Source organism: Copadichromis virginalis, linkage group LG10 (genome assembly GCF_057382275.1).
Source record: "Copadichromis virginalis isolate Kocher_CV1m ecotype Utaka linkage group LG10, C_Virginalis_male_GT1.1, whole genome shotgun sequence".
Taxonomy (NCBI): domain Eukaryota; kingdom Metazoa; phylum Chordata; class Actinopteri; order Cichliformes; family Cichlidae; genus Copadichromis; species Copadichromis virginalis.
The window spans coordinates 22413730-22437835 of NC_140627.1; the positions used below are offsets into that span (position 1 = coordinate 22413730).

A 24106-nucleotide genomic window follows, 5' to 3' on the forward strand; every position below is an offset into this window, starting at 1 on the left:
TAATTGCATACACCATTAGGTGCTCTATCATAGCTCACAGGTTGTTCACTACAGTCATTAAATGCTTCTTCCTTGTGACTCATAAAGCAAAGAGTTTCCAAAAAAGCCCTTTTCTCTGTCGGCTGTTCTCTGTATTCTTCAGAGCATCTCTTAAAGCACCTGTTCCTGCTGTGCATTCTTATTTCTCCCCTCATTTCACATATCACGAATAACACTTCTCTAGACATCCTAATGTGGACCCTGGGCTCAGTTTAAAAAAAAAAAAAAAATCCCAAATACATTTATTATTACACCTGGAATATAAAGTATGTGTTTTCTATGAATTGTGTGCACAAATCACTCAAATTATTAAACGATGAAAAATGTAAGTTGTGACTTTTTGTATGCATAAACATTTTTTTATCCGTTAGCTTTCTCTCCATCAAGCAGAGCAGCAGTTGCGTGGAGCCCATTAAATTTCAATTGTATCACTACAGCATACGGGCATACATCTTTTGTTTTATGTTGTACACACAATATAGAGTATACTGTCTATATACAGCCATTGGCTTTCGTTTGAAAAAAAAAATGCTTTCAGTAATATTAGTATTAAAGATATAAAGATGATTATTTTTAATTTATTTTGTTTTTTTACTGATTGATCTATTGTGATTAGTAAAGATAGCATTTAAGCCAAATATAAGCATACCATAAGAAACAGGAAAATACTTCAAATACATCATAAGGATGGCTCCAACCGACCGCATACTCAGTGAATACCTCAGGCAGCAGAAACCCAAGAAAGAAGAGGATAAGGAGGATCCATCATGGAAGGATAGACCCCTATCTGTACCACCAGCAGACCGAGGAAGTGGCTGACCTCCAGAAGTCCTACCAGTGGCTGGACAAAGCTGGACTGAAAGACAGCACAGAGGCAGTAATCATGGCAGCACAGGAATAAGCGCTGGGCTGGGGTCTATCACATCAGGCAAGACCTCAGGTGCAGGCTGTGTAAAGATGGCCCTGAGACAATCCAGCACATAACAGCAGGGTGTAAGATGTTAGCTGGCAGGGCATACATGGAACTCCATAACCAAGTGGCCGGCATAGTGTACAGAAACATCTGTGGCGAGTATGGCCTGGAAGTCCTGAGGTCAAAATGGAAGACGCCCCCAAGGGTGGTGAAAAATGACCGAGGTACGATCCTGTGGGACGTCCAGATAAAGAGAGACAAAACGGTGATGGCTATCCAACCAGACATAGTGGTGGTAGACAAACAGAGGAAGACGGCCGTAGTGATAGATGTAACAGTTCTGAATGACAGCAACATCAAGAAGAAGGAAGCTGCAGAAGTACCAAGGGGTCAGAGAAGATGTGGAGGGTGAAGGTAACAGTGGTGTTGAGTCTATGTTTCCACAGGCCCCGCTAGTTTAGAGACTTATTCCTCATGAAGAACGAAAACAAGACAGAACATCTTCAACCGGTCTTTTACTCGCTAACGAGGGAGAGCTTTGGTCAGAACCAGGCAGTGGAGCAATGCTCCTCACCTGTCTCTAGCCCAAATCCTTCAAAGAGCAGCTCCCCTCGTAGCCTTTTTATTGACATGACAGTTACAATACACATCACAGCACAAGCACCTCCCACCGTAAACCCCCCCAATGGTTCTAAGACAAGGCACTATGTGTGTGTGTGTGTGTGTGTGTGTGTGTGTGTGTGTGTGTGTCATGGGGGTGCGTTTGTGTGACCTCCTGCTCACCAAAAGGGTCATAAAAGCAGGAAGCTTACAACAAAAGAAACAGATCTTTCAGATAAGATGTATCTACAATAAAACCTCCCCCAGCACAGAGTGGCTGGAGAGGTGGTCAGGATCAAAGGAATCTCTTTGATCCTACTGCTTGAACTGAGACTTTACAAATTTAAGAAACACAATGACAACATTCAACAATTTGACTTAACAAGTGGTCCCAGTGGTAATAGAAGCACTAGGTACAGTGACTCCCAAGCTAGGCAAGTGGCTCCAGTGAATCCCAGGAACAACATCATCAACAAGGGCAGGAGGTATGTTTCTGTTCTGTTACAGTCCACAGCCATACTCAAGTAATCAGCAGCCAAAAGTATTTTTGTTGTTTGATGAAGGAAACCTTACAGTACTGATCGCCGTTCATTTCTAACATTAATCAAAGTTCAGATTGAAGATGCAAAATTGACACAGAACTCACACAAATAACAAAGTTGATAAACAAAGGCTGGGTGGAACAGTAGCATGCTGTTGAGAAAATTAAAAAATGAATTCCAAGCCGTGGGAGATAATAAAGGAGAATGAGTGGCAGTATCAGTGGAAGAGAAGGAGAAACAATTATTGGTGACAGACTGGGCCTGCAGTCTTTATAACTAGGTGTATGTTAACAACAAACACCATAAAATAATATCAGGATGACAGACAGAAGATATTGTTTGTGTTCCTGTACATTTGTGTGTCAGACCATATGCCTGGCCAACCTTTGTCTCTGTGAGTTCCAGATTTAACGTTTACATAAAAACATGGTTATTTTCAGCAGGAGACAGGTTCAGTCAGCCCTGTGATAATATTTTTATCTCAGCTGGTTTCAGTTCTTAAACTGACAATCAGACAAGATACCTGTGAGAGGTAAATCTGAGACACTTATTACCATACCAACTTTTTAATGCCATACATTGAGTTTTAAACTAAAAGTGCACTGAAAAAAACCAAAGTCACAATCTTTTAGAAGTTGGATTTAAGGTGCATCGACTCCACGTGGGACATGTCATCTGCTGCATGTCACCCTCTCGTCAGTGAAGAAAGGGGTTTATGACTGGATGTACGTTTGCCACTTTTGTCATGCTGCTTTGCAACAGATCATGAAAGAAAGAAAAAAACTCAGCTTTTGCACAGCATGACAAATATCAAGTACCATTTATGCTTTTTCATTGTATCAAAACCTGCTTGGCTAGATTATGCAGCAGCTATTTTTAAATTTTATTCATTCAGGAGAAGCAGACAGCTGCAGAACTTCACCAGAATCCTTTGGGATTTAACCAGCCAGTCAAAAGTATACTTCACTAAGCTCCTGTCAACCATACATGGAGATGTATACTGATATACAAATATGTAGCACAGTGTTTCATCAGTGTGATTGAAAACAGTTCACATAGTGTATATATTTTTTAGTTTGTATGTATATTTGAAGTTAAATGTTTTCATATTTGTGCACAGAGCTTTATCTGCTGTACCTCATATATTAATATGTTCAAAATACCCTTTAAAAAACCATTAGACTGCTAAGTTATCTTTACTACCTTAATTTTCTTCTTAAAATTCTTGTTAATTTTATGTAAATCACCAACTCATAGATGCTTTCAGTGAACAAAACAAGTCCATCACAGCTGTCACAGGGCGAGAGGCTGCGTACACCCAGGTCGCTCACATCTACTGCCGATTTAGAATCATCAGTTAGCCTGAGAAGCATGCTTTTGGACTGTGGGATTGAGCCAGAGTCCCTTATGAAAGATGCACACTCCACACAGAAACGTCCCAGCTCTCCAGTGCATTCGAATCAAGGACACTCTTGCTGTGAGGTGACAGTGCAAACCACCACACCACTGTGCCATTTTAATGTTTAAATCGAGTGCACATATTTATGCTGGTGCATCTGTTAGAAACTACTTGGGTTAACCTTATTTCGTAATGCTGTCCTACTCACAGTGATGTGGGCCGGTTCTGCCGGCTGTCCTGCTCGCCATCATTGCTTGTCAGGCTGTGTCTCGGGGTTCGACCTTGGCTGCTGCTGCTGCTACTGCTGCTGCTGCTGTTACAGTTAGCAGACGAGGACACCGAGTGTTGCAGGTCAGCAGCTGTGGCGTTGCCAACACTGTTCCTTTTCTCACCTGTAAGAGTAAATGTGTGAGTGATGTATTCCTTGGGGCTTTCTCATTTCATAAAAATGGTTTGAACTATTTAGAAAAACTGGCAACCACTCTCATCTGAGATTTTTAGTAGATGCACTTATGGTATTAGTTTGAAAATCCTACGTTGAATCGTTCCTGGGTTATCATATTCACAAACTCTGGTGTCAAAGCCACCCGTTCTTCCGCTCACCTGGCGGTGTGACGAAAATACTCCAACAGCCTTTTACAGCTGAGAGGTAAAAACCTTGCATTCTTATTTAATGTAACAGATTACTGACCTTTAGGGGTCACTTTTTTTGTTTTTCACCAAGGCTTTTAATAGGGAGCCCCCCCTTACAGCATTATTTTGGGTGCTTTATTCAAGAGTAGCTTTAATAGGTGGCTGAAGGAATTAGGATTAGGAATTGTTCTGTTTGTTGTTCGGTTTGTTTGGTATACCTGTGTTGTCTATGTTTTAATGCAAACAAACAGATGCTTTTAAAAAAACCAAAAATTAAATAAAGAAATCCTAAAATAAATAAATAAATCATTTGCATGAGGTCATGTCCTTCAGCTTACCCTTGTGGGAATGTGTCGGGGTGTGGAAAAGCGTGAGTGGCCTTTCGCTGCAGGAAGGAGTTTTGCTGTCTGTGCTCCTCCTCCTGGGCGTTTTCAGCTGCGTGTTGGACAAAGAAGAATTCGGCATGTCTCTGAATATCTGCACAAACAAGACAATCAGAATTAAATACAAACTAAGAAACAGCACAGTGCATAAATATGTAAATAGTGCTTTGGCAAATTTAAATTTGATTCCAGTGATATAAAAGCAAACAATAATTCACCGCCCTTGCCCATTACGTTGAGGACAGACATTAATTCATTTGTGAGCAGAAGCATTACACTGAATATTAGTTCCTGGATTTTTTTTTATTTTGCAGCAGAGCTTCAACCATTGCAATTACAGAACACTGCAACAAAGCTGCTTGCAGCTGCGTGTGAAACGTCTTTTAAATGAGAGTAATTACACATGTAGAGATTTAACAACAGGGGACATTGCTGGGTCTAGTCTGAGATTTGTGGCAGTGATCATGGCATTACTGAAATTTCCTTCCACTTTAAGTACAGTCAGGAAAGTAAAATCCCCATGACGTGATAAAAATAAACACAGGCAGTAATTTTTTTTTTTTACCTCCGCCTTCCTCGAACCGATTACATAAGTCTATTAGTTTTCAAATATGCTTTTTAGTTTGTTATTGCAGGCTGTGTTAATCGCCTGTGACACTGTACATGCTTCTTCATTATGGTGAGACAAGCGTGTTAAAGATTTTTGCTTTCTTTTACTATATTTTCACACATTCCAGTAGATACAGCAGTAGTCTGGGAAAGTCAAAAGACTGAGGAGTGCCAACTTGAGCTGTGTGTGTTTGTCTATGTGTCTGTATAAATACACAATGTCTGTGTAACGGGTGCATTTAATCTCTCTGCAGTTATGCTACTCATTAAGGTTATGCATCATCTTACCCTCTCATGGTGCTCTATGAGGATCTCCACAACAATGTTCTGGAATTTAATGTCCATGATGGCTGCAACAGTCTCCTCCTGTGGGCGGAGCAGAGTTGGTCCAAAGACTACACCCAGATTGGCAATGGTCATGAGGTTTTGTTGATGGTGACTGGCCACACTATTAAGGTTACACAAAGAAAAGGGCGACACAGTAAATCCAAATTAGAAACGTGGAACTTGACACGATTTGAAGCTACAGTTCCTGACAGTTTTTTTCTTACATTAACAAAGTCTCACATGACGCATCACTCACATAATTATTACCTAAATATACAGCCTCACTTATTTTACCCATTTTCAGGAGAAGCAACTCCTATTTTTTTTCTCCTGTGTATAATAACAGAAGTAACACTAACATATATGAATAAACAAACAGACAAAAGAAACAAATGAACAGGAGGAGCCTGCAGAGACTTTATAGAGCTTACAGGAAAAGCAAATGTGTTTTCACTGCATTCAGAGCACAATCCTGATTTCAAAAGCTGCCAAACAACACAGGTTACAAAAAAATTAAAAAAAATAAGAAACTCATATAAAATGTAAGAGCTCAGTCAAGATAGATCAGCACATTGCCTAAGCAGTCCAAAAAAATGGCATTAAAGCAGGAAAATCATAATGAGGGAGAATATGTTAAACCTGATTGTGACATAATAATACATTTGGCTTACACTTACGCTCTCATTAAATCTCAACCATTACAAACCTCATTGTATACACTGAACAATGCAATAAATCTTAAATCATACATGAACAAAATGACACAGAGAGCTGAGCTACAGTGTGATCCAGCCTCTACCTATAAGCCTGTGATGATAATAGCTATTGGCAGCTGTAATCCACTAAACCCAGGTAACGTGTCCTCGGAACTCTCTGCAAATGCGTTCACCTACATGTGGTTTAAATGCGGCTTATGTCCTCATTACCACAGATTGTATCATGCTGTTGCTGTTGAAGAAAAGCCAGATAAAGCCATGGGGGCTTAGATGCGGGTTTACACTGAAAACACAAAGCAAGTTGGGTGCTTTGGAGAAATAAGTAGACTTAAGCTAGCGGTATCATGCTATCTCTGCTTATGTGTTACAGCAACTTGCAGAATGTGACCTGCAGAAAGACAATGGGTTTTATTCACAATTTCTCTCACCTGTACAATACAAAGCACCACTGCATGTGTACAGTACAGCAGCATCTAAAGCATTGAAGCAAAAGTCTAAATTGTGACAAGGGGTTTTACTAGGTGGGTGAACTTAAAGTCGAGCGCTAATCTTGCTGGGAAAGTCGGGATTGGCATCAGAAACAAGTAAAGTTTAAAATTACATTACATAAAAAAATATATGTGCAATTTCTTAACCTTTTAACCACTTTTAATCCAATTGTAAACTAGACACTGAGAATAAGGTCTGATTAACTCTTCTTGGTACTGACAGAAATACCTGCATCCGGCCACTAGCTCGTCTTTCTTTTTAAAGGCCCAAGTCCAGAAATAGATTTCGCCTAGTGGTTAGCGGATGGGTTTCTATTTTCAGTACACACAGCATTAGCGCATGTGGTCAACAGATTACGCTGAGCATTAATTCTTTTGGACAGCAATTAAGCAAAGAAGCATTATAGCAATTTAAATGGAGTCGCTAATGCTAATAACACTACACAGTGTTAAACTGCTTTAGAAATGAACAGCGTATAATGCAGTTACACCTCTTGTCCCATGTATGCAATTTTTCCACTTACTTGGCCAGGTGCTTCACCAGCAGCTCCAGCATCTGTCTGTTCTTCTCTGGTAGCCGGTGCACTAGCGCGTGGACCTCTGTTACTCTAGCCTCTGGATTGTCCATCTCTGGATAGAGACACATATTAAGACTTGAGAGATTCAAGTGTGTCGCTGATTATTATATCTTTATTGACACAAACAAGCACATACAAAGCCATCAAACAGGTAATTTTGCAACCATGCAAGGCAGTCGTGATGCCTTTTTTATTTTTGTTGTAGACACTAAAAAGCAGTCATTCCAATACACGCCACAGAAATTAAACAAGTATACCCAAGATTTCAATAAAATAAAAGTCTGAATAACATCCAGACTCGCTGGAGTTCTTAGATGTCACACAGATATTTCACATCCTTTTTCCTGTCGCTACAACCAACTATCATCCTAACACAGTCTGCAGCTGCTTATATTCTTTGGTAAACACATTGTTTTCCAACAATAATTAAAAATCAGACCCACATATGCCATCTTGGCATTCTATATAATCACTATGAGTGATATAATCACTATGAGTATCAACCTGCAGTTCTATGAAAACGCACCATAAACTCATGTTTGTGCCATTTTTGTGAGAAAAAAAAAATAGTCCAGCTGATTTAGGAAACCAACTGATGCAATGGGCTTGAGTGTCATAAACAAGGTTAGGTAGGTGATAAATATTCAGAGGGAATCAGGGTTTCTGTGTACCATTACCAAACTAGTTATGAAGCGCATATTAAAACGTTTATCTCCACAAGATGCAGAGACAGAGCTGAGGATGCATGTGGGTATTTATTGGCACTGTGTGTTTAATACTGTTACAAAGTGGAAAAGCTCCATGGCAAGCAGGGCAGAACAGCCTGTTGCTGATGAATAACTATAATAACTCAAGCCTGCGGGGCTAGTCAAAGAGATGACAGCAGACTCACACTATATCAACCTTCAGGCCCCAGCTGTCAGTGCCAGGCAACGCTCCCACAACTGACAGAGCATCTTATACACAGGCAACCATAATTTTTATTATTTTCTTACATAACTGGGCTGGGCTCCAGCAGACACACATATATACAAAAAAAATAAAAAATAAAAATCAGCATTCCTTATTATGGTGCCCACGGCTTTACACACATGCACAAAAGGACAAAAAAACAAAACTTTGTTTTTCTTTAAACCTCAGCCCAGACATGTGTAGTCACAGCACAGTACGAATACACATTCGGTTTTACAGTACTGAAGACCTTTAATTTTATTCGGAGTAGATTTAGGACACCATCAAACGCTTTCTGAATTTAATAAGAGTAGGAATCCAGCCAACATCAACCGCATCCCAGGAGAGAGATAAACAAGGAAATTACACTTGATTCACCAATAACCTGTTTTCTCATTATTGAGGAAGCTGCTAATGTGATGCAAGTTGAGTTTTGGGTGCTTTTAAGACCGTAGGGAAGCAGTTACTTACATCGACGGATCAAGATGATTATGTACAGCAGCCAAAACAAATCCATTGTTAATATGTCAAATGGCACAAACATTTGTTTTCAATTGTCATTCGGTTGTTTCAAACATTTAACTGACATTTTGAAAAGACTTTAAGCTCTAGCATTAAAACTGGAAGCAAGACTGGGGATTTAGAAATATTGCTACTACCAGCTTTTCTTCTGTTTTACCTCTTCATCTGCCCTAAATATCCACAAAGACACACTGCTCTAGTTACTAGTGTGTATGCACCGCTAGCAGCAATGTAACAGTTTAGTCTGCAGAATGTCTTTATAAACAGCCTGTGTGTCTTGCCCATGCTGGTGGTGACTGGCTAATCATTAATCCTGCTATGGTGTTCACTGGACACAATGCTGTTCAGCCAGGATGCCAGATGAGTCAGTCATTTAAAATGAGTGAACAGGCCAATATGTCTGAACTCACACAGGAGTAAGTGATTAAATATAGAGAAATATCTCACTAGATATAGTGATTAAAAAAATAAATTAAGAAAAATCTGGTACATCTGTGACTGATGAAGTGGTTTGCTGATGTCACAACTGAAGGATGATTTTTAAACCATCTTCCATGGCCCGCAACTTTAATGTTTAATTAAAGTTTAATGTATTCCTGGCATGCATAATGTACCAAAATAAGGATTAAATCATAGAAAATGTAGGGATAGAAGAAAAATATTGCAAACATAGTATAATGTGTTTATAATCTACATATCAGGCTATTTCCTGACCTATTATTTTCCAGAAATTTGCCTATTCAGCTTTAAGATTATCTGACACTTTTGTAGAAAAGGCGGCAAACAACTCCGTCTATCATGCATAATCGTGCTTTAGAAGATTAATGTCAATTAGTACTTGCTAAACAGGAAGAAACAGTACTTGTTAAATTGGCTTCTTAAAAAAATAAGACTTTGATTTACGTGTCACGGAGATGAGGCTCATCTCAGGTCTTTCTTATGGACTGCATTAAGTAATGCAAGTGAATAACGTTTGGTAGATCTTTGTAGATGCCTTACAAAATATCACTCCTCCTAGTAGGAGTGAGAAATAAAGCCCAATTGGAAGGAATTCTGGTGATGTACATAAATATTAGACACAAGATGGACAGAGTCAGAGCATTTTCTTCATACACTTTATACTTTCTTTTCTATTCTGTCTCTCGTGAAATTTGAGAAGGAGGAAGAGCACGATGCAATATCAGATCTTGTGGGCGGAGTTGGTGAATACATGTAAAAGAGAGGAGAGAAAAAAAGGGAGGACCTAAAAGAGAGAGTTCAAATGAGGACGCTGTCTTTAAAAAACACCCTGCTGCTTCGGCAGAATTCCACCTTGGAAAAAAATTCGAAAGCTAAGTCACACAGACAGAGGCGCCTTCTTGCACATATGCATTCTGAAAGAAATTTATGACGTCAACCAAACTAATGAGTGTCGCGGAAAAGAGGTCAGGTTAGGCACACAACTGTAAACTTATACAGCAACTTCACAAACACAAGTATTTTTTAATGATTACTAAAAAACCATAATCGCATCCATTATCACATGGGTGGTCCGCCTTGTTTTCAACCGAGCTATCTTGGTAGACTTATCTGCCATCCTCTTTTCCTTTCTCTTAATACACTCATAAAAAACAATCTTCATTGGATTCACTGCAGAGCCTGTCTTGGTACCGTGGCCAGAAACAGACAGTCGTTTCCTGGACTTCCTTCCTATGTCAGCTTGGCATCCTATACGATTAGCTACTGCCAAACAAAGAAAACAAATCACTAAAGCATCCTCCAACACTAGAATTGTACTAATCTACTTTGTCTGTGTCGAATATTCATTAAAAAATAGGAAGCAGCTACATGGATAACCATGGTTAATCGACCCAAGCAAGCTAAACTATGGTTAAACAGAAAAACAAGGAAATCCAAATGAACAGATTTAGCAAAGGAGGGGTTCATGCAAAGTCTCCATTTCATGTTCTAAATCAGTTGGTGCTTGCAAAAGTTTATTTTGTAACCTAGCAGCCTCATGACAAGAATCTAATACACTGAAATGATTGCCATGGCTGTTGGAGAGTTCAGGCAATCTTCCAGGCAGCTGAGGGTTTTTTTCTTTTAATAAAATATGTTTCCTGACTCAAACCACACCCATCAGGTGCAGTTACCAAAAAGGAGCATTTTGCAGCTGCTATGTGATCCACTGAAATTCAAAACAGTAAACCTTTAATTGGCTGTCCGTTTCTGATAAGCTCTCCAGGCTTCTTATAATATTGTATAACCCGCACCGGATAGACAGAGTTACCAGTTCCCCGCTATGTATGTATATAAACTGTTTAATTAAAAACCGTCTAACAAGACAGGAACACCATAAAACACCTTATTTAGAGAATAAAGAGAGTTTTTCAGTGAATATATTGTCACTCTCCTAATTCTACTAAAGAAGAAGGGAAAATAAACAGCAACCATAAACTTTGAACTACTTATAAACATATGGGAGCATATTAAATATTCTACCAGCAAAGGATTTGTGGAAATAGAACATCTCTATGATAGTAATTCAGAAACCAGAGTAGTTCTAGATACTCTGAGGCCTGGTGAACTGTTATTACTGCTGTCAATGTGATAATAGAATAATTATGAATTTCAACTAACCAAATTTAGGACGTTTAGCCTATTTTCCTCTTTAAACACAGCTGATCATATCCAGCGATACAAATAACCATTTGCCCAGCTATGCTATTTAACTATTCTAAAGACAGTGGTCTAATTTCAAGACAGATTTTTTTTTCTGCCTCCCTGGGAAGCGTGGTCTACAGGACATGGCCCTCTTTTACCACATCTGGAAATCTGCATACAGGAAAGGAGGCACCATGTTAATGTACTGACATTAAAAGCAGAGTTTCAGAGTATTTATGAAACTCTGTTTCATAATTCTCGGCTCTGCAACGTGTTCTGCAATGTGCATTGCGCCACAATGGACAGCGGAGTGTGGCTGCTGCTCCAATCAGCCCATCACAGCAGACGCACCATCGGCAGCAAAGCCAACAAACCGTGTGCACAACATTTAGTTAGAAAACACTTATTTGTAAGACTCTCTAACTGTGAGATAACAGCCACGCTGCAATTTAACAAGTTCAAATAAGAAGCTGCAGGTCTCACCTTCTAGGGAATCCTGATGTAGATAATCAGTGTTTAACACCCAGGAGGAATACTTCCTGGATTTTTGAGTCTCCTGTAAAATCTGACTCTCTGAATCTGAATTTTCATTTCTCTTTTACATGGTTAGAGGCAGCTTTCACACTGGCACAGCTGTGAGTTTTAGCCTGTTGAAAAGTTGGCATGGAGCAGGATCCGAATCTGGGTCATTCCCCCAACACAGTGTCATTGTTTGTTTTTGTGTTTGTGCAAGACTTTTTATTCTCAGAACCAACATAATGCAAAATTTCACCAACTCCAATCAACCATTTATAAACTGAAATGAATCAACAGGATTAGCTTAATTTAAAAACAAACAAAAGCTATTTAAGCATTGTCTAGTCGATTTTTATCCAAGGTAGCCTTGAAGAGAAGTCTGCACTATTTAATATCAAGGTTGGCTTTAAACAACTTAAACAGCTTGAACAGACATTTTGTGAAGAAAACGAGATATCAGGAGGCAAAAGGAAACTACTCACTGGCAGCTTTTATAAAGCTCCTCTGGTACTGGTATGTCATGAGAGGTGCAGGTAGCATTCTGGAAACATAAGATGTCAGGAGAAGATTATCAGCAAGGAAAATGGAACAAGAGCTTAGGATTGGCTTCTCTGGAAAAACCAATAAATCTGAAGAGTTCTGTACGAGCACTCATCTCACTACAGTTTGGAGGTGATCGATCGTTTGCTCTTGTTGCACCTGTGCTGTGGAACAATCTCCCGATTGGCATCCGGGCATCTGATTCTATTCATTCTTTTAAATCACAGCTTTAAACATATCTTTTTAAACTTGCCTTCTCCACCTTTTAATTGCTGGTTTGTTTGTTTGTTTGTTTGGTTGCTGTGACCTATTGACCTCTTGTATTAATTCCCTCCTATCTTTCTATTGGTGTCTTTTATTATGGTGGTACAGCTTTTATCTTGCTATTACCCATGTGCTGTAGTCATTCTTATTGGTAGCCTTTATCTATGAACATAACTCGTTATTTTTATTTATCCTTTATCAATGTTTGAACCTTTTATTGTTTTATGTAAAGCACTTTGGTATGCCCAAGGCTTTTAAATGTGCTCTATAAATAAAGATTGTTGTTGTTGTTGTTGTTGGAGAGAAATTAAAGGAAACACCAGGATGAAGTGTCTTAGTATGGTATTGGACCACCATGTGCAGCCAGAACAGCTCTAATCTGCCTTGGCAGTCATTCTAGAAGTCTGGAACTCTACTTGAGGAAGGAAAGACTATTCTTACAAAAGATACTCCTTCTTTTTATGATAGTGGAGACTGCTATCTAGTAGCTTAGACCAAAATAATTCCTAGGTGTTTAGTTGGGACATTTTTTCTTCAATTTATCTTTTTCTATTTTCTTCACCTTCTGATATTTTCTCTCTACACACCAGCTTGACATGAGCTTTCTCCTACTGCCTGATGTGAATAATGGCACCTGCTGGTCTTCAATGAGGCCTGACTTGAGGTCTTGATGGTGTAAATGGGTGTATGTACGAGAGAATTGACAGCAGGTGTTTCTATAAATCTGTCTGTTTATGTACCGGCGAAGTGCTTGCGGGCAACCGAATGAATACGAATCTTTGTATGCCTGTGGATTTGTGTTGTGAACAGCATAGATTCATTTAGCTACAGCAGATTGAGCACAGCATGAACACCTCTGCTACTCTCATTCCTTCCTTACATTTTCTTTCCATTTCAGCTGCTCATCTCTGGCTTCCCACAATCACAATCCTTCTCTTATTGTTGCACCGCACCAGAGGAAGTAATTTAACTATAACGTGCAATATAATGACCAGAATATCGGGCAGTTTTGACACAGCATTAACTCTGAGTAAATAACATATATAAAATAAAGAAAAACAGACCACAAATGATAGAAATGACAGCAAAATCAAGCAAAATATATTCAGGCCAGAGGTCTTTTTAACAAGTTATTATGTGATAAGTGCAGAAAAGTGCTATAATTTAGAATAAGAGGAATAATTCCAAGACACAAAAAGCACATTTAATTCATTCATCACGGTCACGGAGGTTAAAATGCACTCATGCTCGGTGAACACTGGAAGAATTATTTTTTGCCACTAATTCTTAGTAGAAGAACAAATGAAATCACTGTGAGTTTGCATTTATGTAAGAGTTTTCGCACAAACCTGAGATAGTGCTTGATAGCACTAGTTATTGTTTTAATCTCCCACTCTGGGCTTTCCAGCTCTACGTCAGCACACGTCTTTGGATCTGATGGACAAAAATATGAAGAGAAAAAGAAAGAAACAAAAGAGATCAATTTTTTAAAAAGATATTTTAGTTACTGTTTTGATACAATTTAAACATGTGCTTTTTATTCATGTGCTTCAGTGTTTACCCATAGCCAAGCTCAGTAGTTTTTGTATTTTGGAGTTGACGCCAGCGATTCTGTATAAGCCCTGTTCATCGATACCTGAAGGAGGAGACAAGAGATCATCTGTAACTGATATGATAAGATCAGGACTTTATGATACTACAAAATTCTCCCTCAAGCAAGCACGTGGCGATTTCAGCAAGGGGATTTTTACCAGCGAAACTTTAGTTCCTCTACTTTGATAAATGCTTTAGATGCTCTTCTGTATGTGTTAAAGTGTTATTAATGTACTACGATGTGTCTTCCTCTCACCAATTTAAAATCGTGCCAAATAAGGCATGAACAGAAAAAAAGGCACCACATTGTTGTGCTTTGATGCACTTTTTTGGCATCAGCATGAAACTCATATAAATTTAATGTGTTTAATCTTTATCTGTCCCATTGCAAACCTGTCCCAGCTAAGAAATCCAAGGTTACCTTCATATATAAGCTAAATACAAAACCACCTGACAAAGCAATGAAAAGGTACAGAGTGACCAGAAATGGGTGCTCTTAGTGCAACAGATAAAAAGAGGTATTGATATTGTAGATCTGTAGGGAGCGATGTCCAGACACATTAGGAAGGTTTAAATCGCACTCATAACTCCTGAAAGGAATTTCAATTCATGCAAACCAATGTTCTGCATTATAAAAAAATATTCATTTATTTTTTTAGATTATTTGCAATGATTTTGGTGCAAATATTTAAAAAAAAGAGAGAGAAATAATATTCCTAAAAATTCTATTTAGTATCAAATGAACTGAGAAAAACTTCAGTTCTACTGAGATAAACCCTTAAAAACGCATGGCAGCATTGAGAGCTTTACGGTGACTGCAACACTGAATGCAGTAAAAATATTCACGAGAAGACTGTAAACAAACAGTCCACAAACAGTATTATCTTCTGATATTTATTGAAACTATTGTCAATGATTTGGATACAGCAGACGATAAAGTTTATTGGATAAAAAAATACAGTGTATCACAGCAAAGAAGCAAAAAGATTTACAGAGCATTTAAAAAAAAAAACAAAGGAAATAACGTGGGTTGACACTGTACCTCGCGTTTCCACCGCATAGATGAATTTTTTCATCACGTTGAACCCAATGACATCCAGCTGGGCCACTGATGGAGCGGGAAGCGACAAGAATGAATCTGAGCCAACTACCGATTTGTTTTAACATCACTAAAAACACAGTGTTCCAACCTAAAAGTTTGTTGGCACTTTTTTAGGCACAAGTATTATTAGGTCTTATATATTAATTGAAGATGGCAACGATAATCAACTCAATCCAAATAAATTAAAGACACTTACTGCCTTCACTCTGGTTATCTTTATTGAGGTTGTACACCTGCAGAAATAAAGAACAGAACACTTCACAGTTATGCTTAATTAGGGAAGCAAACGTAAGTACATTACCAGTGTTTCACATGCTATAATATAAATATAAATATAGATAAATCTAGTTATGCAAGCATATAGTCAGGGTTCTTTAGGGAATATCCACTTATTATTTCTATCAAAAGTCACATTATATAGAAAATACAGTAGCTATGACTCTAATGCTCAGATCCATCCTTTTGTCTGCTGCTGGTATTTCACAGTCATGATCTGTGGCAAGCTTGTAATGACGAGAAGTAGGAGCCAGAGAACAAGATCGCCAGCATTTTTTAATTTTATGACCGTTCCCCTGAACTCTGCAACCGCGTGTTCCAACTTGTGGTGAGCTCCTGAATGTGGATTACCTTTGCACACTTGAATGCAGACATGAGAGAGGTGTTGGAACAAGAACACATCTGAATAATAGACTTCCAGCCAAAGAGCAAAAATGCTGAGGAGGTATAAACCAAGTGCTGAGGAAGTTGGTTGGCAGAAAGCTGATGTGTTGATTGTTGTGGAGCATAAAGACCAAATTATCCCTCTCAGACTTATGTTGTGTCTCTCTAAATGTGACCAGACGTGGACAGCATGTGCTGAGGAAAAGACGCAGAATTTGAGCCAACAGTTTTCCAATTACACCTCGTGGTTTGTTTAGCTCTCATCCCATCCCCTTTTCTGTCTCGGCCTCACTCTCCTGTTTGTCTGTGTCACATGAGAACAAACTGGTAACCATGGCAACCTACCGGTTCTCTCCCATCCATGGCCTCCATCCACAATCTACGGTCTTCTTCCGACAGAGCCTGCATGGTGATCACTCCCGGCCTTCGCACACAAGCAATAACAGGAAAGGCACATAAGCTTATCAAACATACAGGTGAGTTGCAAACATTAGGTGTTAGATCATCAAATAATAATACTCAACAAATACACACAAAGACAAACATGTCGATAACTGGTGCAACAAGGGGCACCTATAAATCGAACCACAACTGTAATAAAATCATTGTATTTAAATAAAAAGTTTATCAACTAAAGAAATTCTTATGAAGGTTTTCAACTAAGTAGTTATATGTTCTAACTAAAAACTACTTAATAGATGTGCCCATTCTTAGATAAATGCCAGTCTTGTTCTTTTTATAGCAAAACACATTCATTTATGGGTGCCAGAGCTATGACTATACTACTGTGTTCCAGTAAATCACATGATCAGCAGCTCCGATCAGATTTTTCCCCTTAAAAGGATAACAAAAAGATGACGAATACAGCATGAAAATTCAGCATCTAACAAGAATTCATTAGGCTAAGCAGCGAAAAATCATCCACACAGGCAACGTGTGATGCGCACGTACTCATGATTTAAACTGAGACCAGCTCTTCGGAGGTTATAAAGCCTGAAAATCGTAAAAATCCTTGATAACAAAGCCGGCTCTGTTAATTCCATGATTTTGTATTTTGCATAGAGAATATGTAATGTATTGCTCCTATTACCGTCTTCTTCATACTTTTCGTTTTGTGTGCAATTTTACTGGCCTTTGTTTTTATTTTGTGCTGCTTTAAATTCTGTGTTTGCATGGGAAACTCATCACAGAGATGATCACCGTTCCCTCCTCTTATTCCGAGTCACTGTGACGGAAGAAGAATGAATAAGCACTGACGCAGTCTGTAACTCTGTCAGTGTAGCCACTCTTCCCTTTGTGTTATAAACGCCCCCTCCTTGTGTTAAAAGCTCTGTTAAAAAAAAAAAAACTTGTCTATAATGCCAAACAAATGATTTATGCCGTCTCTATTGCTCTTGATAATTTGCTACATTTCCCCCCCATCAGGATCCTGCAGGAACGAGTCTGTGTATGCAGTGATCAGACTGTTTTGATCAATTTGAAGATTTATGTTTTAGAGCTGGCTCTCTAAAATAAACCTGCTTCACGGAGCATGAGTTACTGTACCACAGCAATCTGTCCCGCTTAAGAGTGAGACTGCTTTGTGTTCCTAAAGGACCTGAGTTAAGCCTAAAGATGGATGGTTAACAGATAGGCAGGGTGTGATAGAGGATAGCTGAAGTTGTGTGTGAGTGGACAGGAACAGTGGAGGCGGTATAAGAAGGGAAATGCCACAGAGGGCTGAGTCAGACAGGAAAAAGAGCCTCAATCTTCAAGCTCACACCAACTGTGCAGTGCCCTCATGTGTTGGTTCGCTGTAATTACATCCTGCTTTAAAAAAAAAAGGGGGGGAAAAAGGAAAAAAAGCCCATGCTAATCCTGAGATTATGAGCTGGGACTGAACCACATTTAACCAAATCTTTCATATCGATGACACATAAAGTAAAACCCGGTGAAAAGAAAGCTGGGTGAATATTCACTAACCTGTCCACAGCCTCCACATCGAAACAGAACCGCTTTTCTATCGAGTCCGTCTTCCTTCTGGTGCACGACTTGAGAATAAAGCTCTCTTCCTCTCCCTGACACAGCAAAAGCAAGAAGCAATGTAGTACATCAATAACACATGAAGAGCATTTAAGACATCATAATGCAACCATACTGTTTGAGTGGAATTTAATAGCCAGGACGGTAATTTTCAGCTCCATACTAAGACTAGCTCTGCAAGATTCACTGATTAAAATATTCTGTACTTTTCCCATATGGAGTCTTGGTGCAGGTCGTCAATATATCCTGTCTGAAAGGAGCACATTTAGCTCCCTTCCTCCTCTCTTTAAGCCGACTTTTTTCTAATTGGCTGCCCGTCGCAAACAGAAGACCTAAATAGCAGTTTATTCTGTGCTCCAAGGCTTGTCCGATAAGGCGTATTATACAGAGGCAAGGGCAGAAAAACAAACAAACAAACAAAAAAAAAAACCCCCAGTATGTAGCATATAGTTATTATTATTAGAAATGAATCACTGGTTGAAATATATCTTACGTTGGAGTAAAACTGAAGATTTAGCATTTTAAATTTGCCTTGACTTCCATTTTAGAAGTAAGACTTGCTGTTTGAACTGAGCAATGAATCATATGTGCTTTAAAAAGAACAATATGAAGAAATAGACACTATAAACTGATGTGCGGGGAGTGCCATCTGGCAGTTTTATAACCAATATAAAGGATTACAGCAATATTATTTCCATTTCACACATTATCCATGAGACACTCAGCTTGTTAGCTTTTCAAAAGCTTGGTTTTCTTATAAGTAAAGAAAACACAGACAGACAATGTTGCTACCTGTAGCAACAATATTATACAATTTATGCTATGGTGACATCACTTCTTTTCAAAGGTAGTAACAATTGTTAGGGTTAGGTATACTGGTATACTGGTTTTGAATCTGCAAGCCTGCTGGGGCCTTCATGGATTCTTTGTGTGCCTATGCTGGTTCTCTCCAGATGCTCCTGCTTCTTCCCACAGCCTAACTTAGTAGTAGTAGTAGTAACTAGTACTTAGTTTTATTGATGATTCTAAAATGGCCACAGACGGGGAAGAAAATGGATGGGTAGATGAGTGTGATAACTCACAATCTACAGATGGCTACACACTCTGGTGTCATACCAATTCAAAGTACAGGTTTTATTGCCATACTCTAAAGCAAAGCGCAGATGGGCCAGGTTTGATGTCATTAGTGAGTGCTTTTTTTTTTCTTTCAGTGCAGTCCACCTACTATTTATTTGCTATTTTGGATTTCAGAGCTTTGTGTTAAAGCCAAAGGGTTTTCTGTGACTTTTAATGTTTCCAAGTTTCCTTCAGTTACTCAAAATGAAACTGTGGCAACTTTCTCAGAACTGAGCTGCACTTCGGGCTCATATCAGCTCTGGCTTAATCGGTTTGTAGGTGGAGGGCGATCAGAGATAGGTCTCTGAGAAAACAGCTGGAGACAACATTTTCTGCTTACTGCTGCTTACTCAGAACATTATTCACCCACACTGCACTCTCACCTATTAAGGGTGACGTGGAAGAAGTCGTTAGCACTTGCTCGTAAAACCAGTATCTCGCTCTGTGACTGTGCGACCGAATGAAAACGCACAGCTTTTTGAGCTGATTGCTGAAAACAGTGGTACGGGCATGGGGAATAATAAAAAAATAACTAAATAAAAACACACACCAAGTTGTGCTTATCCACACTGGGACGAAGCACATTTGCATGAATGCCTGCATGAGCGCCTGTATATGAGGGCGCTTGTGAAGTGAACCTGAATGTGTACTTTTTTTTTTCTCCCATACAAGTCCAAACCTGGATTTTGTTAGTGAACTTGTGATTTTATCTGTATATTTTAACAGCACAGGCTACTCACCGTTTTACCTCCAGACTTAGGGTCAAACAGGACCATGGTGACTTTCTTGGACTCACGGTAGTATGTACAGTAGTACTTCACCCAAGTAGATACAAATGAGCCTAAAGATAGATAGAAAACATAGAGATGAAGAGTGGTAAAAAAACAAAAACACAAGAAAGGAGAAGAGAAAAAAAGAAAATGGGTGAATTGGAGACAGGGTCAAAACAACAAGAACCAAAAAAAAAAGAAAAAGAAAAGGACGAGTCCTGGTCAGACCTCTTTTAGTGCTTTAGTGTTACCATGGCTACCGCACGTGGACAGAGCTGCTGTCACGTCTCCAACAGATCAGACTTGAGTTTGTCAACCATTGGTTCATTATGGCTTGTTTGTTCTGCTGCTCCGACACCGTGTGAGCCAAACAAGATGCCACTAACATCCACACACTACACCTCGTTACACACACACACACACACACTCGTTCACTGTTGTATGTGGCTTACTTACGCTTTTCCTGCACATACAGGTAGCCCTCCATCGTGTGCTGGCTGACACTCTTGTGTTCATGTGGATTCTCCTTCATCTTCCTCATCAAACTCTCAACCTCCGACCGCGTGCTCTCAAAACGGTTCCTCGTCTGCCAACAAAAGCACACAGGAGTGCAGATTTTTCCTCAGAAATTCAACTTGTAGATGGGAAAGTACATAACAAGCCTTATATGTTGCAGAATGAACAAGTTTTGAAGGCCTATTTTAAAGCTGCAAGTTGAGAATCTTTGGGTTAAAAACACACATCACAAGTAAGGGCGATCCTGCATTATTCATCAGGTTTATTCTAACTGGACCATATAATGCTAAATAAATACTTTTATATACTACATAAAGCCATTAACTCATCAAAAAAGTGCTTTCTGTTGTAATAAATTAAATTAGCTGTGGGGTCATTAACATAGAAACAATTTTCTTTGGAAAACCAAGTGGCAACAAACAGGTTAGTTACTGTATCTGCTGTTTGCACTGTGGAGACATGTTTTCCTTATAGGAGAAATAACAGGAAGTACTCATCAGGTGATTTTAAGGTCAATTTGGGTCATGGTTAAGATTATGGTTAGACAAGTAGTAAATATGGTTAAGACTAGAGAAAGTCTTCAAAAAATGATATAATGCCCCATTGATACACTACTGTATGTGTGTGTGGTGTGTGTACTTGATCTTACATTCTGTATGCTGATGGTGAGGTCGGTCTTGAAGTGATTAAAGTCCTTTGCCAACTCGTAGCCATGGTGATAGTAGGTGAAAAGGCCTTGAAGAAATGCCAACAGCTACAGGAAGAAGAAAAAAAAACAGAATGAAGGTAAAGATTTAAAAAAGATGAACAACACGGGGATAGGGGAAAATGTACATCAGAAAAAATGAATGCACGTGTCTGAGTGGAGGAAAGAAAACATAACAGGAAGACTGAGCAAGAGGTTGACAATTTAGAAGAAGTAAGGGAAAACAGGGAATACCTCAACAAAAGTTAGCACTGAGTAGCTAATGTGCTTGGTTATCTTAAAGTGTGACTATAACACAAATCACTGCTACAAAAAGAAAGTTTGTGTGCAACATCTTTAAAGAAGAAGAAGAACTTTTTTTAGTAGCATCTTACAGGCTCCACAAAGTCAAACATCTTCCTCTCTTGGACTTCCTGCACCTTGAAGACGTATTCCAAAGAAACCTCATAGAAATGCTGCCTCACGTTATCTACCTGGTTGTCCGCCTACAACAGAGAAGGAAATTAAGGAAACTGACACACCGTAAAACCTGCTCGCTCAGAGAAACCAGCAAGGTCTAAACTCAGACACGGCATCTTACCTCAAGTAGATGTGCCTCTTTCTTCTTTGCTGAGAGGCTAAGGTGCTTTTCCAGTACTGCACAATACTTCTCCGTCTCTTTGTCATATTTTTTCTTGGCGTCCTGTCACAGGGGGGAAAAATTAAAAATAAAATACAAATCTTTTGACTGAGTTTAACGAAACTGTCTCAACACTTGTACCGGGGAGTTTTTCCTCCAGTTTTAATAAACCAACACATGTACTGTAGTATATTTTAGCAGTTATCTGCAGTCAGGATTTGAGAACAGGGAGCACAGCAAAACTTCATATAATGCAGATTTCTTTTAGCTTTCTAATAACAAATTCCCTTTTTTTAGGGAGTAAAGCAATGAATATTTTCCTCCAGGGAGCACAGCTGGTTATTAAACAACAGACTGTTTCATCAGAAATGAGATCAGCGACATGAGAGACAGACATGTTTTGATAGATGATGAGCCTGGGACAGAGAGCTCAGGGTGTGTGTTTATGGAATGAAAGCAACAGAAAGAAACTGTTACACAGGCAATGTTGGAATTACCAGTCAGATTAGGATCATTAAACTTAAAAACGTGTCACTTCAACAGGAAGATAGAGATAGCAGTACAGTAAGACGCATAAAGAGAAACCAGCCTGTTAATCTTATTTACTTTTGAAGCAACAAACTGGGGTATGAGAGAAGTGCTTACTGAATGTGAATACTTGACACTTCTGTTCTAAATGATATATATACACAAGACAAAACAATATATATTCAATTGTTTGGTCATTAAACAAAAAATAACTTGGACTTATTTCAAAAGTCAAAGAGAAATTTCTGAACATCAGTGAGCCGCATGTGCATTTGCTGATTTCATTTTGCCTTTATTATTCCTTTTAACCATTTCTTTAACAACGCTGGAACTGGCACTAAAATAATACGATGTGTACTGTAAGATGATCTCTGCTCACTGCCGAGCTGGTTTCAGCAACAAGAAGCTAAGTGCTCTTGGCCAGAGGAGGAACAGACAGCAGCTGCGGAAAGCATCAGAAATGATGAACGCCCCTCTAAACAACAAGGCCTCTGTTTAAAGTCTGCCTCTCTGGTTTGTCATATTCTCTGCGGAAATCATGTCTGAAACGAGTGTCGTGGCAGCCCTCTCCCATGTGTTCATTATTAGAGATTTCATTACAGCCTTTTGAAAAATTTGAAACTAAAAAAAAAAAAGACAGGCTTCCTTTGTGAAAGGAATTCATTTGCGTGAGACAAATCATCAGGAAAGGTTTTATAACATTAAAATGACTTGTTTCTATTTTCCCTAATGCTTGGGTTAAAAAGTTAAAGGTGTTAAACTTCATTTACTTTAGGTTACTTCCACCCTCAGCCAGCAGGTGGCAGTGTCTTCACAGTATGATAAAATGTCTTCCTTTTTTATTTATTTAATTTTTCCCAGAAATATAAGGTAATTGAAAATGTTTTGATGCAAGACCATACCCCACCAGACTGACTCATCACAGATCAAATCAGGTTCTTTTGCAACAGTTACATAGAAGTCCCAGTCAAATCTAAAGCCAACAAATGCACCAACAATCCTTTGTTTACAAGACGTGCATTATTAAAACACACCTTTTTAACAAAAGCAGCACTTGCTGTCACTCGCAGCAACTTGGAATGACTTTAAAGTGGATAACTGACAACAAACACAAGAGCAAAGTGATTCCTGACAACGTATTCTCAACAACTAAAAGGATTTCTGGAAATGATGATGTTCTCAGTGCGTTTTAACAGAAATCCGTCATTGTTGCATGAGTGAAGTGTTTTTATACAAAAAGACCTTGAATTGCAAACAGCATTTTTTTTTTTAAATTTAGTCTTACACTTAAGCTCTATGTAAAGACTTCTTGTCTAATGTTTCCTACTGGCTGCAGTAATCTGATTGGTGTGAATTCCTCTGTGAATAAGATTAGAATCTGAACCTTGAGTTTTCCTTAAATAAACTGTGATGTGTAATCCCCCCCACACACACACATTTTAAACATATTTATCTTTTATCTGTTAGCCATTCGCTGCTATTTTGGTCAAACTGGTCCCGTGCAAGACGGCTGCCAGCTCTGTAGCTTTGGGACAAGGTGAAACTGTGCCAGGCCAAGATATTATCGGTTCTTTTGGGGCTAAACTAGGATTAGTGCATCACTCGCGGTGACTTAACTGAAGTGATTATGCTTCACACTTTAATCTGACCATAATGTCAAAATCAGACAGTGACCTGCAACATGGGCATGTTTTAATAGATCATGTACTGATAAAACACTGAATGCATCAGGGGAACCCCCTGCCGCCCTATGGCTAATGACAGCATGGAGCAAGCACACCATGACCCTATATAAGGAGATTAAAGACGCT

At 38.9% G+C, this 24106-nt stretch overlaps 1 protein-coding gene across 2 annotated transcripts in view; it reads right to left on the reverse strand.

Moving 5' to 3' along the window:
* LOC146700471 (rho GTPase-activating protein 26-like) overlaps nt 1–24106 on the reverse strand; it is an 85408-nt gene that overhangs the window by 13265 nt on the left and 48037 nt on the right. For both annotated transcript variants that reach the window (XM_085470689.1, XM_085470688.1), the window contains exons 6-21: nt 21729–21830; nt 21523–21633; nt 21092–21196; nt 20383–20512; nt 19897–19997; nt 17981–18075; nt 16364–16442; nt 15555–15591; nt 15299–15364; nt 14225–14299; nt 14013–14097; nt 12342–12400; nt 7174–7279; nt 5407–5566; nt 4465–4603; nt 3702–3885 (exon numbers count right to left, since the gene is read on the reverse strand). In XM_085470689.1, coding sequence (XP_085326815.1) covers nt 3702–3885; nt 4465–4603; nt 5407–5566; nt 7174–7279; nt 12342–12400; nt 14013–14097; nt 14225–14299; nt 15299–15364; nt 15555–15591; nt 16364–16442; nt 17981–18075; nt 19897–19997; nt 20383–20512; nt 21092–21196; nt 21523–21633; nt 21729–21830 — 1634 coding nt within the window. The remainder of the gene's footprint in view (nt 1–3701; nt 3886–4464; nt 4604–5406; nt 5567–7173; nt 7280–12341; nt 12401–14012; nt 14098–14224; nt 14300–15298; nt 15365–15554; nt 15592–16363; nt 16443–17980; nt 18076–19896; nt 19998–20382; nt 20513–21091; nt 21197–21522; nt 21634–21728; nt 21831–24106) is intronic.